The 18,013-nt window shown below is 42.1% G+C and overlaps 1 protein-coding gene across 1 annotated transcript in view; it reads right to left on the bottom strand.

Moving 5' to 3' along the window:
- The window catches only part of LOC114081118 (low-density lipoprotein receptor-related protein 2-like), a 46,817-nt gene that overhangs the window by 6,940 nt on the left and 21,864 nt on the right, over nucleotides 1-18,013 (bottom strand). The window contains exons 14-28 of the mRNA XM_034635224.2: nucleotides 16,384-16,695; nucleotides 14,890-15,102; nucleotides 12,107-12,298; nucleotides 11,393-11,608; nucleotides 9,244-9,482; nucleotides 7,879-8,008; nucleotides 7,454-7,638; nucleotides 6,474-6,660; nucleotides 5,730-5,948; nucleotides 5,155-5,338; nucleotides 4,010-4,211; nucleotides 3,755-3,919; nucleotides 3,075-3,275; nucleotides 1,549-2,098; nucleotides 1,035-1,160 (exon numbers count right to left, since the gene is read on the bottom strand). Of these exons, the coding sequence (XP_034491115.2) occupies nucleotides 1,035-1,160; nucleotides 1,549-2,098; nucleotides 3,075-3,275; nucleotides 3,755-3,919; nucleotides 4,010-4,211; nucleotides 5,155-5,338; nucleotides 5,730-5,948; nucleotides 6,474-6,660; nucleotides 7,454-7,638; nucleotides 7,879-8,008; nucleotides 9,244-9,482; nucleotides 11,393-11,608; nucleotides 12,107-12,298; nucleotides 14,890-15,102; nucleotides 16,384-16,695 (3,321 nt within the window). The remainder of the gene's footprint in view (nucleotides 1-1,034; nucleotides 1,161-1,548; nucleotides 2,099-3,074; nucleotides 3,276-3,754; nucleotides 3,920-4,009; nucleotides 4,212-5,154; nucleotides 5,339-5,729; nucleotides 5,949-6,473; nucleotides 6,661-7,453; nucleotides 7,639-7,878; nucleotides 8,009-9,243; nucleotides 9,483-11,392; nucleotides 11,609-12,106; nucleotides 12,299-14,889; nucleotides 15,103-16,383; nucleotides 16,696-18,013) is intronic.

Here is an 18,013-nt window from a genome sequence, read left to right as displayed (position 1 = left end):
ATTAGCATCTCTCAAGTAGGAGCTGAAAACTTGTTTTTTTCCTTCCAATTCTGATGTGACTAGCCCAACTAGCCAATGGACTGGCATTTTAAAATATAAAGAGATAAAGATTTATCATAAACAGAATTTTATAGTTTCTTTAGACATGAGTCAGAAATTTATACACCAAAATCTAATATACATAAAAACAATACACTAGAACACTGATTTAGTATAATCCCTTTGAAATAAGAGAAATTCCATGTTAGAATGCTTGTTAACTTACTTAGTACTCTCAAGGGTACTTAATCAACCAAGAGAGGTACTGTCTTCATTTTATAGGTAAGGTGTTAGAACGACTGATAGCAGGCATACCACCTAGTTCTAATTCCTAGCCCAGTTCTCTGTGTACTATACCATGGCTATAGCTTGGATAAATGTTATCCAAAGGTCCACGTGTTGAGGTGGGATCCTTAGCCTGTAGCTCTACTGGAAGGTGCTAGAACCTCTAGGAGGTGGAGCCTAGTAGAAAGAAGTTATATCATTAGGGGTGTGCCCTAGAGAAGGGGATATTGAGACCCTGGGCCCTCCTCCTCCTCTGTTTCCCCCTCCAAGAGTGAGAAACCTCCTCTACCACATGCTGCTACCATGATGTTCAGGCCCCAAGGCAACAGGGTCAAGTAATCATGGACAGAAACCTGAGAGACCATGAATCAAAATAAACTCCCCCTTTAAGTTGATTATCTCAGGTATTTTGTCTCAGTGATAGAAAATTAACATAACCATGGTATCATCAAAAGCAGAGAGCCTCATATGAAAGTCAGGAATTTCAGGAAGAAAGGAACTAAGCTTATTCATAGGAACAAAAACCAAATAACTAGAAGTTCTCCCCAAGTCACGGAATCACTGTTACAGTATCCTTTTCCAGAGTAGTTTTTCTTCCAAAGGCCAGATACTGCCAAAGACTGGTGCTAAGCCCTAGTAGCAGATACTCTCTGGATATCCAGGAGTAAATTCAGATCACAAAGATAATTGGATGGAGAATCAAGACCTACCATCATCAGTTGTTGTCCAGAACATCATGCCTTGACCAAACGTAAAGAGGTTAAGGCCCTGAATCCCTTGGCGGTCTACTCTGTGTCTAGAGCCATCTTGTTGAATACTTTCTATGAGTCCTCTTCCTAGGAAGAGAGGTTCAGTTAATTTCATTTGGCCCAAACACCCATCCTACATCCTGTAGCTCTATCTGCCATGTCCTGCCTCCCCTCCTGTCTGCCATGCCTTCTCTAAAATCAGGTCTGCTTCATTCATTCCTCTTTAACAGCGATACAACAAGTTACACATGCAGATTTCTTAAGTTCTCAATTTTTATTTCACGAGAGGAACTGCATGACTCTGTGGGCTATGACATGCCACTTAGGACGGGAGAAGATTGTTTAGGATGTGTTGGTAGAAAATGTTCATGCAGAACAAAAAAGCTGATTGAAATTGTGGCTGAAGACAAGAGAGCCAGAACTTCATTATTTCACTCTGGCTTCAAGGTTTAGGGTGCCGTTAGCAACTGCTTACCAGTATCAGCCCAGTACAGGCGGGTCCCTGAATCCGAAAAGGCCAATCCCACAGGCACCTGGGATTTCCGCCATAGCATCTTCCTCCTGCTGCCATCCATGGAGGCACATTCAATGCTGGAACCACGCTTCCTATCATCTAGGGAACCCAGGTCCACGAAGCACATGACTGCAGTAGGTGGGTGGAGTACCACAGACACTGGGCGGTAAAGATTTTCACTGAGCAAGACAATAGGATACTGGGCTTTTAAGGAACCTACACTGATACGCGGCTGTTCACTGTCAATCCAATATACGTTTCCACTCAGCCAGTCCACAGCAAGGTCAACCACAGTCCCCTTCACAGAAGTGATTTTCCTCCACGCAAGTGTGCCAGGATCTTTAAGCCTCAGCAGCCTGATATCACCATGATTCAACTCTGAGAGATAGAGAGTTTTTTCCTGGACGATATAATCCATTGATGCAAGCTGGTCCACATTGGTAAAAGGAAGCATTCTATGTTCTGGTAAAGTTCCTTGTCCTGGGAAAGCTTTTAGACTTTTCAGATAGACCTATGGGGGGAAAAAAATTTAGGACGGTAGAACTGAATTGGTCTAGTCTGACTCTTCATTGATTTTGCATTAACATTAGGATTCCTAAGTTTCAGATTTTCAGATATTCTACCTTCTGAAAGCAGAGAGAAGTTCTTTTGTTCCCTTCCTAGAGCTTCAAGGACTGAAACTTCCTAGAATCTATGTGTTTTGAAGATTTGTACATCTCTTGAATGTCTTCCTCTTTAAATGAGATTCTACTAGTGAATTTCCAAAACCAATCTTCCACCCCAAAATTTCTTTTTTAAAATACCAAAGTTGACAAGTCCTCTGGATGGTAGAGGTTAGGGGTGACTTGTTTGTTATGACTATCTACTCCTATAATAATTTTTTTTTGGTATCAATGATTGAACTCAGGGGCATTCAACTACTGAACCACATCCCCAGCCCAATTTTGAATTTTGTTTAGAGACAGTGTCTCAAAGAATTGCTTAGTGCCTTGCTTTTGCTGAGGCTGGCTTTGAACTCAGATCCTCCTGTCTCAGCCTCTTGAGCCACTGGGATTACAGGCAGGCACCACCACCAGACTCTCCTCCTGTAACTTAAAACAAGTTTCTTCATTAGATGAGCTTCCTCTCCAGGCTAGAACCTGCTGAGCTGCTTGTATGTAGAGTGTCTCTGCATCATCAACTAGGTCCTTGGACAACTAAGCAAAGGTAAGCCCACTCTCAGATCTCTACCCTCACTGTGTTCTGGTATACTAAGAACTTCTTCAGGGAATTTTAAGTAGGCATGGTCTTCATTCAAGTATTTTGGAATACCTTATTTTGGTCATGATGGCAAGCAGCACATACCGAGTACTGAAATTTAAGTTGTAGGTGAAGAATATTCCAAGGGAAAGGGCCCCTCCCATTGACACCTGTATGTGGAGAATTCAAACACCCACAGTCTGAAACAGTCTGTTTCAGATATGTAAGGAAAAGCTTGGGAACAGTACCTGCATGATAACTGTGGGTAGTACAAGAAACACAAACGCAGACTCCTTGAGTGGGACACAGGTGGTTCCATCATCTGCAAGCAGGAGCCCCACTGGACAATGACAGCTTCCCTTGGATCGTGGACTCAGAAGGCACAAGTGAGAACATCCAGTGTCCAGACAAGGATTAGAAGACCTGGGCTGTAGCACCTCATGCATTATCTGGAAGAAAATAGCCAGTTGCTGTTATGTATTACTGAATTCTTAAAAACAGAAAAACAACGTGAGTAAATTCTTCTTTCACTTGTTTATTTATTTTTATAAATAAATATTTATCTACTTATTTTAAATAAATAATTTTTTTTCCTAGCCTGGGAAAATAAATCTAGGTTCATGGATGCTAAGTACACACTCTACCACCGAGGTACACTCCAACCCCTAGTTTTTAAATTTTTTTTTTAGTTGTAGATGGACACAATACCTTAATTTATTTATTTTATGTGGTGCTGAGACTTGAGCCCAGTGCCTCACACATGCTAGGCAAGCACTTTGCCACTGAGCTACAGTCCCAGCCCCTAAATTTTGCTTTTTAATCATTATAGATGTATGTCACTGTTTGGTATTTAGGCAGCTCATGTAACTCATACGTACAGCCTTTCTGGGGAGAACTAGGGGAATAACTTAAAGAGCATACTATATACCTTGAGTCCATAGGGCTGTCCAGAACGCTTGATGAGGACAGCCCTGTTCTTGCCTGTCATCTTCTGCACACGCTGCACTGTTCTTGTCTTCATCTCGGACCAGAAGACTTCATCTTCAAACACAGCAACTGAAAAGGGGTTCTTGATTTGTGCTAGCTGCAACATCTAAAATGGTGAAGGTGACTTTTCTAGGGTGAGTTTTACATACGAGACACATGACATTTCAAACAAGCCTAAAGTCAAAAGGACACTTACACTAATGCCAGTACCATCTAGGTTGGCAGAGCCAATACAGTGAAATTTGTCATCGGACCAGAATATCTTCCAACTTAACTGGTCGAGGGCTATGCTAGTTGGCCGTCCAAGACCTTGACTGATGAGTATTTTCCTGTCACTGCCATCCATTCCAGCTTGCTCTATTTGAGGTTCTTCTCCAATTTCGGACCAGTACATTAATCTGTGCAAATAAAAGTCAACTTTAAGATAATGTATTGCCTTGCCTTATAGAATATAAGGTCAATGCATTCCTTAAAACACTGTTTTACAGCTCAGTTATTTTTTCCTTCAGCGTTAATTGGGTCCAAGTGCACTTGTGAAGTATTAAAGTACACTTTTCCTTGACATTTCATGGTGATTGTTTAGACATCATTAGAGGGTATAGTATCTATCACAACAGTGATACATGAATTCTGAGAGTACATTAGTGCCTAGCCTGGAAATATCCAGGGAACCTGCCAATCTTTCCTTAGCTAAAAAGTAGGATAGTTTCATGGGCATATGCATGCCTTAGACTTCATTCTTAACCATAGGCTATTAGATGCATTGAAAACTACTGCCCATTTCTGGAGGACCATGTTGATAGATTCCTGGTTAAAAGTATTAAAAAGGTAAGAAGGAAGAGAGAGGGTACCCAATCTGGGTTACCTTTGGATCTTATTTCTTGTATCTTTTTCTTATATTTGCTATCCATAAGGCCTCCCAGTGAGGAGATGGGAATGTTAACTTTAAATTCTTTGCTTTTGCAGAAGGAAAAAAGATTCTAGATGGAATAAACCAAGCTTGCCAAAAACTCATATTATTGTAAATTTCACATTTTTCTTAGGTTCCACACTTACTCATAATTTTAAAGTCATAAAGGTCCAGAGGTATATATGTCTATTTGAGCAGAAAAAAATATAGGTGAGCCACTGAGCGAACAATACTTTTATCTCATTTTACTGAAATTAGATCTTTTTCCAGAGTTTCTAAGATTACTTTTGTATAGCTGACCCATATCACTATAGATCTAAAGTTTAGTAAGTTTTCCATTCATTCTGTGATAGGGAACACAAACAACCTAGAACTAAGGAGGAATAACCAATTTCTAGGTCTTGACCAGTCATTCTGACACCTGGACTCACCCATTTAGGGGATCCAATGCCAAAGATTGGGGCTGAGTCAAGTCATCATCCAGGACAATTGTATACTCAGATTTCCCTCTCCAAATGGCAGTCAACTGAATGGCCAAAATCTGACCAGCTGTCCCATCAGTCCAGTAGAGATTCCTCCCAATCCAGTCGACCATTAGACAGTTTGACTTTATACCTGAAGAGAAGAAATAATTTAACATGAGTACACTGTTGAGTGGTAACTTTTACTAGCTTTGAGTTCAAAGGCTCTGGAATTGTACACCATGTTAATTAATTTTCCATCTTCTATATGCATCTCCAACGCAGCAAATCTTTAAAATTCTCCCCCCCTCCTATAGTAGATGACCATTAGAGATAATGGTCACCAGCTGATATTTTTACAGACCCTCATGACTACTGAGAACACCATGCACCTTTCCATTTCCCACCAACTAGCAAGCCTTGGCCTCTTTTAGCAAAAGAAATATGATCAAACTCATGTTTTGAATGTAAACAGCCACTCATTTTATTTTTTATGCAATGTGTATTTGATAAGCATGGAATGGAAGCCTTAAAGGGTGCAATACCTTTTACCACGGTCCCTTTCTTTTTAGTGTCCATACTTATCCACTTTATACTTTCTGCATTGAGATCTGCCCAGAAGACTTTTTGATCCACTAAATCATAGTCAACAGAGAAAATAATCAGGTTCTTGTCTGTGGTTGCAAGAATATCTTCTTTCAAGCTTCTCAGTCCATAGAGGAATAGGTTAAACTGAATTGCAACAAGCAGGACTGGTTCAGCACCTGTCAAATAAGAATTGCTTTCAACAGTCATAAAGGAATTTGAACAGTAAAAGCCAGCACTGACTAATGAATTAAAGGACAAAGTAGTCTCTTGCCTTCTCACTGACAGGGCTAAGATGCCAACAAGATGAGTAGTTCTTCATGATGTAATGGTTAGAATAATAACCATAGTTAAAGATACTTAGAAATTTTTTTTCCATTTTAATTCTCTTCTAACTAAGTATTTGGGAGCAGGCAGACCAGAAAAAAATGCTCGACTGTACAGGTAAGGTTGAGCCATGGTTACAAATGCCAGAATTATGGTTCTGTTACAGTGACATCTTATTAGCAGATAAGATTAATTCAGTGTGAAATGCAAGGTTTGAAGGGATAACTGTGGGGAGGTTCTTGGCTCTTTTTTTGAAGAAAAACAAGCAGGAGCATTTAGGATATAAGAAAGACAGATTTACATTGGGATTCCTGGAAGATTTAGGAACTCAAAGCTCACAATCCAGGGCTCTGAAAATATGTGCAGCTCCAGTGTACCTGTCGCTTTGCAGGTATGGCCATCAGGCTCCAGCAAGTAGCCAGGACGACAGGTACAGATGTAGGAGCCCTGGGTATTGACACAGGTCTGACTACAAGGCCTACTACCCGACTCCTGGCACTCATTCACATCCTGGCAGATCCGACCACGGCTCTCCAGCTGAAAGCCTTGCTCACAAGCACATATCTGAAAGAGACAAGAAGACATTAAAAATTTCTGAAGACAGAACAACATTGACAAAATGGCATCAACCTTGGAATGAAATGTGTATGGGGCTGTGTTGAATTCTGACAACTCAAACTGTTCTAAGAACCAACTTTATATTTAGTATAGTCAATTCTCTTTGCCTTATCAACCATGCCACACCCCTTATACCCTTTTTACCATCATGGGTCCAAGTTCAGCCCAGGACACCCAGAGCCTAAGCAGGATCACTGCGGGGAGAGGCATGCAGACTTATCTAGCTGGCTGTCTACCAACAAAGATGCCAGTACAACCCGATACCAGAACAGTTTTTCCCCGACTTGTCCATTAGAATCAAGTTCACTGTGTTCTGCCAACCAACAATACTAACTAGAGCCCAGAGAGTTCACCATTTAAGGGCAGGTCAGATTCCAAATACTCACATGGATGCAACTGTTTAGAAGCAGGTAGACAATTTCCTGCAGCATGAGGGGACTGTTTGGCTCTTAGGACAATCCACAACAGTTCTCACTTAGCCCTCCATGTCATTTAGAGCTCAGATGGTCATAGTTTCTACAAGCTGAGTGGCAAGGTTCCAGGAGATTCGAGATAGGAAAGGAGCTAAAAAAAAGTCTCACCTGGAGCCAGAAGGCTCAGGCAGATCAGTGGATGGTCAAGACAGCTCTGCTATGTAAGACTTAAGAGGTCAAGGAGCACTCAGGGACAACCTGAACGAGACCACTGCCTACTTTCCCTAGACCAAGTTTATAGCTGCTAAAGAACAGAAGCAACTCACGGGCCCGGCTGGGGACGGGTAGCAGGTGTGGGAGCACTGTCCTGGGCTGCAGGCTGCCAGCGAGCACGCTCCACCTTCATCAGAGCCGTCAGAACAGTCTTCCTTCCCATCACACACCTCGCTGAGGCTCAGGCAGGCATTGGTGCCGCACCGGAACTCAGAACCCAGGCACTTCTGAGGGGGGCCTGCAAGGGATGGCTTCTTACTTAAGAGTTGTTTTCTGGCCCCCAGGGATCCCTCCCTCAGCATGGTCTCCCTGTGTATAATCAAGATGCCTCCGTTTGAGGAACAGATTTCTGGTTCTATAGCATGTGCTTGTGAGCTGGTTGCTCATTCCCACAGTTAGCCACCAGCGAGGGGAGCCCTTGAAAGCCAATGACCTCTGCACCCCTGTCCCGCCCACATGGAGGGCTCCCTTTACTTACATCCAGCCTCGTCACTGCCGTCCCTGCAGTCACTGTGCCCGTCACAGTGCCAGGAGTCAGGCACACACTGGTCTCTACTGGCACAGCTCCACTGGGTCGGGCCACACTGAAGCACCTCAGGGTCACAGTCCTGAAGAGACAGCGATGCAGTCAGCAGCTCCGGCATCCAGAGCCCAGAAAGGGAGCTTGGGGGAAGGAGGCTTGGGTTAGGAGACTGCTCTCAAGCCCGCACTTTAAGGAGGCCAGATGGAGTTCAAAATCTCAGAAGTGACATGAATTATGAGAAAGTCTTTCTGTAGCTGGAGTTTAGGATATCAAGTAGTGGGAAGCAACGTCTAATTTTTGACACACAGACCGATTGGGAAGCCTTCATTTAATTTAAGAAACAGCAAAGGAATTGTTCTAGAAACACTGATGCAGAATTCTGCCTGCCCTGGGTAACACATACCCCAGCAAATTAACACTGAGCATATTTTGCACCTACACTGACTTGGGTACTCGAAGGGAGAGGGACATCTATGCACTTGCTAGTCCCTGGAGCCTTTAGATACATTCTCAGCCCCTCTGGCAGGACAAGATGTATCCTAAATCCACAGTTTCTGACGAGGAAATCGAACACTTAGCAATAAGTCCTTGTTGAGGTCACATGCAAGCAGTAGAATTTGAGTCCAAGCTGCATCTATACCATGCTGGAGCTTTAGTAAAATTCATAGTGACAATTAAGTAGAGCTAGTGACAGGGTTGTTCAGTCCTTCAGACCACATATCTAGGTAGGACATTTATGTCATGGTTATCACATGCTACCACTTGCAAATCTCCTACAACACAAATATGCCTCTTGAAAGCATGAATTTCAACAGCCTCCTGTTAACATTTGGGACACTTTGATGTAGCTAGGAGTGGCTTTCTGGGGAGTGATTATGGTGACTTCTCTGGTCTTGCATTTTCCCAAATTTTCCACAGAAATCATGTACTATGCTGTGATTAGAAATCCACAGTTGGCCCTCCGTATCTATGGGTTCTTTGTCCATGGATTCCACTAACCCAGACCCAAAATATTTGCAAAAGAAATAGTGTTTGTACTAAATATATACATTTTTCCTTGATATTATTCCTTACACAATAAACTATAACAACTATTTATATAACATTTAACTTTGCATTAGGTATTATAATTAATCTAGAAATGATCTAAAGAATCTTGCAGGATGTGCTCAGGTTATAAGCAAATACTATACCATTTTATATAAGGAACTTGAGCCTCTGTGAATATTTGAATGTCTATGAGGCGGTCTTGGAGCCAATCCCCCCACAGATTCTGATGGGTGACTAAACTCCCCTTTTCCTGAAAGAAGAGTGTCCTACCTTCTCATCACTTCCATCTTTGCAATCCAGGTCATGGTCACATATCCACTCTGCCAGCACACATTCTCCACTCCTCCTGCACTTCACCTCCCCTGGTGGGCACCGCAGGGGCCAGGCAACAGGACAGTCTTCTTCATCTGAGTGGTCCAGGCAGTCTCGGTTCCCATCACAATGCAGAGAGAAAGTGATGCACTGGCCATTCTCACATCTAAATTCAGATGGGCTGCATTTCTCATGAACTGAAAAAATAAAAGCTTTAGGTGAGAACTAAACCACATATGAAGCAATTCAATGACAAATAAAATGGCTAGAAGGTCCCTCAGTTTAGTGCTAACACTTCATTTTAGGAACTAGCCCAAGCAAGTGTTAGAGCAGGAAGGTGGTTCTAGTCCAAAGTTGGGTCAGAAAGGGCCTAATAAGGAGCTCAAGCCCCAACCAGAAGATACCCTGAAAATCTGCTATTTGTCCTAGAAATCAAGGGCTGAGGGACAGGGGTGGGAGGATGTATAGGACACTGGGATAGGCAGAGAGTAAGGACACCTCTCTGGGTCCTTTATTTATCTATCAAAAAAAAAAAAAAAACCTTCCACAACATTCAAAATATTTTATAATTTACATTCTTAAACTCAATACGTATACATAGATGTTACTTGATAAACATCTAAGAGAAAGAATCAAGCCTAGGAAAAACTATAATAGCTGTTAAAAAGTAAATCATACCTTGAGTATGATTTACCTTCCTTCCTGTATCTCGTACCTCCTGATATTGTCACGGATCCAAATGCAGTCATAGCCTCTGGCTATGCAGTCACCTCCACATTCAAATCTATCATGGTACCTGTTATGGTTGGGATCTGGAACTTCGTCTGAAAAGTTCACGTATTGGAAGCATAACAAGGTGCAGAGATGGAGCTTTCAGAAATAATTAGGTCTCTGACCTCTTCAGTGGAATAATTAATTTGTAGATAATTCACTGATAGCTGAATGGACTACTGGGTGATGACTAAAGGTGGGTGGGGTGTGGTTAGAGGTGTGACCTGGCCCCTTCCTCTTTCTCTCTCTGCCTCCTGACTGCCACAAGCTGAGCAGCTTTTCTCCACCACATCCTTCTGCCATGAGGTTCTGCCGTACCTCATGCTCAGAGCAATGGAGCCAGCCAACCATGTACTGAGATCTCTGAAATCATGAGCCCAAAATAAACATTTCTTCTCTAAGTTGTTCTTTGTCCAGTAGCTTGGTCACAAGGACAGAAGGCTGACTAACATAGTAGCTTACCCAGCTTCCCTCCTCCCACTTAGATTCTCCCAATTTTCTCTTCTACACGATCCCACAAGGCGGAAGCTGAGACCAAAATTTAAATCTTCAAGGAGGCAGAGTCTAACTCAACATAAAGGAACTTTGGAGCATAGATGGATTTCCCACTATATGGTCTTGTAATAGAGGGGAGCATTGGGGCTGATCTCTAAGATCCCTCTACCTCAAGACCTTTTATCTTAGTCTGTTACATCTGTAGAAAAGAGAGTCAATGATCCTCATTTTTGGATTCAGTATTTGCACATTCAACTACTTACTTTCTTTGTAACCTCAGGTCAGTACTTCCATACTCTCATGTCATCTGCAGACACATGCATAGTGGCAAGAAATTTGAGTCACTCAATGTGCAAGTTCCCAGCAGAGGTCAAATAGACGCACTGGGGCATTCTTATGTTGGCTCTTAAACTATAAGTGTACTTTTTGCAGTCTATTTAGTCTCATTTTGGTGATTTTTCTATTGAATGGCCTCCTAGCACAGGGCTGAAATGCTGTCTAATGTTCCTGAGCACAAGATAGCTGTGACTTGCTTTAAGGAGAAATACCTGTATTAGGTAAGCTGTGTTAAGGGCTGAATGGCAGTGTTGTGAGCTCAATGCTGATGAATCAACAACAGATATCATGACACCTTTCAACAGAAGTACATATGCAAAGAGGCTAAGTATCAGTCAGTTGATAAAAACATTGTGACCAGAGGCTCTATAGGTACCCAACCTGGCATTACTTCCAGGAATGAGGATGGTTCCATATCTGCTCATTTAGAACCTACCTACTATGAAAAAGCAGCAGCAACTCTAATACTGTTTAAAATACTTTCAGGAAGCCCCTTGAAACCTACCACATCCTTGTTCATCTCTCTTGTCAGAACAGTCTGGGTTTCCATCACATAGCCAGCTCTTAGGGATGCAGCGAGTCTTGTTGTCACAGCGCAGAGAACACTCTTCGACAGGCTTCCAGCAGCTGAGCTCATCAGACCCATCCAAGCAGTGCTGAGCCCCATCGCAGTGGTATTTCTCCTCTATGCACCTTCTTCCATCCAGACACTGGAAGACTCCTTAAATGGAAAATGCCAGAGCTAGCACAGTCAGACAGAAGGTCCAAACTGAGATGAATTCACTCTCATTCTGGAATCTGAGGTGTAAACAGACTTCATCTTGTTTAATCTGAGTTCTAATATCTAATTGATTCATAACGTGCTCAGGTCAACTAAACCAGCGAGCTAAGCTAGGTCATTTAACTAAAGCCTCGTGTTTGGTTACTCTGATGACTTGTAAGACCACCTCTGTTAAAAGTGGGCCATTTAGGTCAGATTGGAACACTTAGAAAATTTGAAGCAGCAAGGAAGTAATAGTCTAGCACGTGGCTTAAATGTGGTAAAATGGGCACTCATAGAATCAGAATCCTGACAGGCTGTGGCTTTCATCTATGCAAATCTGCCTAGGGAAAGTCAGCATGACTCTGGTCAAGTCAACACTCTGACAATTCATGGCACGCTCAAAGCCAACTCAGAGTACCTGGCACAAAACACTGAGGACAGGAGAGGGTGACAGACCTGGTTTGTGGCAGAGCTGGGAGCAGTTCTCTTCATCGGAGCCATCCTGACAGTCACGCTGGCCGTCACAGAGGGACTCCCGAGAAATACATTCCTTCCCATCCCGACAGGGAACAGAGGACTGGGTGCATAGTAGAGGTGGTGGAGGAGGAAGAGTAGGAGGGACCATTGTGGCTCCTTCAATCTCAGGATCTAGAGCAAACCACTGCTTCAGCAAGTCAGGCTGGTATGGCTCAGCAATGGGGGCATGCTCCTATTGTCCCCCTCTTCCAGAAAGACATGTCATGGCTGAGTACCAACATTTTTCTACTTCATAAGAATAAAAAGTGAAACTGCCTCGAATTTACATCCTTAGATTAAGAGTGGTACGTTAGATCATTATCTACTGGCTTTGAATTTGGGCAAATTGTTTTCTTCTTGCCAGTCTAAAAACTTTAACCTTAATTTTTTTCACTATCTGCTACTCTATTCCAGTCTGAGGAATAAAAAGTACAGTTATGTGTAGTATGATTGACATTTCAGTCAACAACAGTCTCACTTATGACAATAATCTCATAAGATTAAAATGAAGCTGAAAAGTTCCTAGCACTCAGTGATGTCACTAACATCATATAAAGTTGAGGCTGTTCTCATGTCAAGCACAACGAATTACTCATGTGTTTGTAATGATACTGGTGTTTAAAAAAAAATCTACCATGCTGCCAGTCATATAAAAGTCTAGCCCAGCTGGGCACTGTGGTCCATGCCTGAAACCCCAGTGGCCCTGGAGGCTGAGGCAGGAGGATGGCAAGTTCAAAGCCCAGCCTCAGCAATTAGTGAGGCCCTAAGCAACTTAGTGATACCCTGTCTCTAAATAAAAAAGGGCTGTGGATGTGGGCTCATTGGTTAAGTGCCTTGGGTTAAAAAAAACAAAGTCTAGCACATACAAATATGTACAGTAGGTGTATATGGTCTATTCCATCTGGGCTTGTGGGCTTGTGTAGGTACGTTATATGATGTTAATATAGTGACGACATCACTAACATTACACATTCTCAGAAGATATCCCTATCATTAAGTGAGGCATAACTGTCCTTCTGCTTTCCTGCTATAGCATCCTGTGGTCTTGAACAAGGGCCAGCATATAATGGGTCCTCATTTGCTGAAAAGCATTAATTACAATCCTAAAAGTTATCATTAGTGCTCTTCAGCAACCATTGTAGCAACTGAACAGATTTGTTAGAATAATAAAGATTGGATTTGTTACAGAAAATCAACTTTACTGGCACACTTCACCACCTAAGAAATCTGTCCCTATGCCTAATGCTTCTAACTCTTAAAATCAGGCGTAATCAACCAGTGAGTCAAAAAGTAAGGCAGTTCGGTGGCTGGGGTTGTGGCTTGATGGTAGAGCGCTTGCCTAGCATGTGTGAGGTACTGGGTTCAATTCTGAGCACCGCAAATAAATAAATGAATAAAATAAAGGTCCATCAACATCTTTAAAAAAAGAAAAAGTAAGGCAGTTTGGACAGAGGAGGGGAATGGGAGGACAGAATGAGATCGGGTATACAGAAGGAATGCATTTGTCCTTTGTGTTTCCACTTCAAGACATCCAGCTACATCTGCTAACAATGACAATGACGCCTGTGATATGAATTTCCTCTTTTCCTGCCTTGTGATTCAAGATCAGATTTTTTTGTGTGTGTGGCGGGAAGGGGCGGGGGCTCTGTGCCAACAACATTTTTCAAAAGAAAAAGAAAGGAAAGCAACCTTAAGCAGATTCATTCAAATAACCCTGACACAACTTCAATAAAAGCAAGAGCACTGTTTTTCCTGGTACCAGTTGAGCATGCCAAATCCAAAAAATCTGAAATCCAAAATGTTTCAAAATCTACAACCCTGTAAGTGCCAACACGATGTCACAAGTAGAAAATTCTCTACCTGTCCTCATGGGACAGGTCATAGTCATAATGCAGGAGCACTAAACATAATTTATAAAATTATCTTCAGGCTATGTGCATAAGATGTATATAAAGTTAACTGGATTTTGTGTTTAGACTTGGGTACCTTCCCCAAAATATTAGTTATATGCAAACATTACAAAACTCAAAAAAAAAAATTCAAAATCTGAAACGTGTCTCAAGTATTTCAGACAAGGGAAACTCAACTTGCATCCACAACCTTAAAGGAGTGTCACAGAGGGTCCCCTTTGAGATACTACTTAGCCAGGCATGGTGGCACACCCCTGTAATCCCAGCAGCTCTGGAAGCTGAGGCAGGAGGATTGCCAGTTTAAAGCCAGCCTCAGCAACCTAGCAAGGTCCTAAGCAACTTAGTGAGATACTGTGTCAAAATAAAAAAAATAAAAATAAAAAAAGGGCTGGGGATGTGACTCAGTGATTAAGGGTGCCTGGTTCAGTTCCATGGAGGGAAAGAATGGTTTCTTTGATAAATAAGTTTGGGAAACTGGTTTAGAGCAAATTAAATGTTTTTTTTTTTTTTTTTAAATACCAAAAAGGCTTGAATATGCTGATGTGCAAGATGACTTTCAAAAGGGGTGATGGCCTGCACCCTTCTTTGAATATTGCTAAGAGACTTATGTCATTAAGGAACTTGAAGAAATGGGTTGGATTCTTGTGTTTCCAACACACAGAGACCTTAGGGAGACAGCCTGCTGAACTGTGGCTGGAGACAACTGCCTGTGCACATGTACAGGCACCCAGGATCGGATCCTAGAAAAGCACAACAACGGGAAGGGTCTAGTGAAGCGGAGTCAAAGAATAACCAGACCAAAGAAGGACTCACCCGGCACCTCCTGGTTCTCTGCCAAGATGATCATTTTCTTTACGTATGATTCCTTCAGCACTGAGAAGGGCTCCAGCGTCTTCCTGTTCCACAGCACAAGAGCTGCCTGGTCCACCGTCACCAGGTAGGGCTCATGGGCCGCGATGAGCCCATCACTCCATGACTTGTTCAAAGAGTACGTTCTATTTTTTAGGAGACTCAGACTTTGCAACCCTAAGGAAGAGCCAAGGTCTTAGAAGCGGATGCTGAACAAGTGATCTGTCACCACAGAATGCTTGGGTGAGGTGCACATGTGCTGTCAGATTGAGGTTCAAAAACCCCAAATATAAAGAATCACATACTCTTCCTATCACGTTTTCTAGATTTTTATTTTATATGTAAAGATAGCCTAATGAGGTGCTTTAAGCTCCTGGAAAGCGAGGGGCTTTGTCCTGCCATGAGGGAACGTCAGATGTGACTTTGCTGCTTCCATGTATACTAAAAACTCCTGGCCATCAGCATGTAGCTGACCTCACGGACAGACTCCGGGGGAAGAAAATGAGCAAACTCAGCTACACAGATATAACCTGTACTTGTTTCCAAGTTACAGCTGCAACCCTTGGCCCTCATTGGCAATGGGACTTTGGTTTCATTACTTCTACTTAATGAAGTAGAAGTGAATCCTGGACACGACAAACAGCTATTCAAAGTATATTTTAAAAGCTACGAAGAGTATATTTTAAAAGTTATTAAGTATGTCATTTCTGAGGTTTTCCATCTTCTAAATCCCCAAACTACACTTTTATTTATTTTATTTATTTATTATTTGGGGGGGGGATTATTTTATTTATTTATTTATTTTTTATTATTACTTGTTCAAAACATTACAAAGCTCTTGACATATCATATTTCATACATTTGATTCAAATGAACTCCCATTTTTACCCCGTATACAGATTGCAGAATCACACCGGTTACACATCCACTTTTTTACATACTGCCATACTAGTGTCTGTTGTATTCTGCTGTCTTTCCTATCCTCTACTATCCCCCTCCCCCAAACTACACTTTTAGATCAGAGGCAAATTTGAGGTGACTATCCATGCTTTAACTGTCAAACTTCTATTCCCAGTTATTTCAAGAACTAGGTAGACACAGAATTTGTCTGTGTCTACCTAGTTCTTGAAATAACTGGGATGGCTAGGAGAGAGGACTTCAAGTGTTCTCCCCACAAAGAAACGATAAATGTTCCAGGTGACAGATGCACCCTGATTTGATCACTGCACATTGCATACATGTGTCAGAACGTCACACTGCACTCCATAAATATGTACAATTATTGTGTGTCAATTAAAAACAAAAAAGAATTTCCCCAGCACAGACAAAAAAAAATAATTAAAAAAATTGAAAACAAATGTGAAAGAATGACTAGAAGCATTATACTAAAGATAGGACTGTCTAGAGCTCACTGTCCCCTGGTGCTTCCTCACGTGCATTGGCAGTACAAGGGCTTACCTGACCCTTTGGTAGTCCAGAGAATGCTAGCGGAGCCCAGGTCTAAGGCCATCTGGGTGTCTGCTGTCCAGGTGCCTCTCCAGACCTCCTGTCTGATTTTGCCATCCAGGGTTAGACTCTGCAAGTGTTTCCCACTTTCCACCCAATAGAGCACCCTCCTGGGCCAGTCGAGAAGCAGCTGCAGTATGATGCTGCTGGTGCTGTAGAGGGTATGTGTGTCGGCTCCAGGAATGCTGGTCTTCTGGATAGCACCTCTGTCGCAAGGCAGCCAGAACAGGTGCCCTGTTGATATGTCCACATTTGCTGAGCAGACTGAAGGAGGAAAAGGAACTCTATTATACAGGGCTTTCAACCTATTCAATGTGCTGACTCAAACTCTGGGTCAAGGAAAGAAAGGAGACAAGAGTTGGGGCAAGGATGTGAGAGTCCCTCACAAACTGACAGCTCTCATTTCCATGATGAGCCTTATCACACATGCTCTGGTTCCAGCACCTTGTCACATGAGCTCTGTAGATCCCTGTAGCCACCTGGCAAAGGAGGCACTCATTATATTCTTGTAGGTTTGATGTCCAAGTGGCAAAGCCTACATTGAAATGCAGGTCTGCAACTTGAGATTCACATTCTTTCCTCCTCAGAGGTTAATATGAAAATCAGTCCACTGCATGTCAAGTCAACAGAACTGAAACTGCTAGGGGAAAGCAGAGATTGTGACACAGTGATTCCTACAGTGGTATGGAAGGTCACTGATGGAGTGCATGGACAATGAGGAAATTTACAACTAGAAGGCGCAGTTATGCTAGGGACCAAGTCTACAAAAGCCACAAAATGTCTGTTTTTAGACGTGAATAGCTGAGTTGGGCAGTAGCCTGCAAAGCACTCTCACTACTCCTACCCACACCCACCATAGTGTTATCCAACTGGGTCTCAGCTAGGTATGTCAGCAATACTGGGATGCCATTTAGCACACAGTGTGAGAGCAATATCAGGCTAGCAAGTCAGATAGGCTCATTCAAAACCCTGTTCCATTTTGGTGGTGTGCACCTGTAATCCCAATGATTCAGGAGGCTGAGACAGGAGGATTCCCAAATTTAAAGCCAGCCTCGACAAGTTAGTGAGGCCCTATCTTAAAATAAAAACATAAATAAATAAATAAAAGGACTACTAAGCTCAATGGTAATGGGTTCAATCCCTAGTACCAAAACCAAAAACATACTGTTCTATCACATGATGTCAGTTAACTTCTATGCCTTGGTTTCCTTAAATGTGTAATAGGGTGTTTTTGGTAGGTGTTATGATAATTAGGGTTAAAACAAATCAAATCGAAAGGTTAGAGTAGTGTCTGTCATTTTACAGGAGGTAACAAAGCTGATTTGCACAAGCTTACAATAGCCAATTATTAAATTTTAAAAAATCATTTAAGCTGATTATTCAATATTAACAATTAAATGAATTATACTGATTTATTGAAAGCAACAACTACTCATTACTTTCTAACTGTTCTCCTACAGTTCACTATTACAAGCTGAGTATGCAAATTTTATCCAAAATGCTTAGGACCAAATGTTTTGGATTTTGGAATATTTTCTTACAATGATGAGGTACTTTGGGGATGGGACCCTAGTCTCCAAAC

This window comes from Marmota flaviventris, chromosome 3, assembly GCF_047511675.1.
Source record: "Marmota flaviventris isolate mMarFla1 chromosome 3, mMarFla1.hap1, whole genome shotgun sequence".
Classification (NCBI taxonomy): Eukaryota; Metazoa; Chordata; class Mammalia; order Rodentia; family Sciuridae; genus Marmota; species Marmota flaviventris.
Note: the sequence above shows the minus strand (reverse complement) of the source record. Positions and strands in the feature narration are given on the sequence as shown.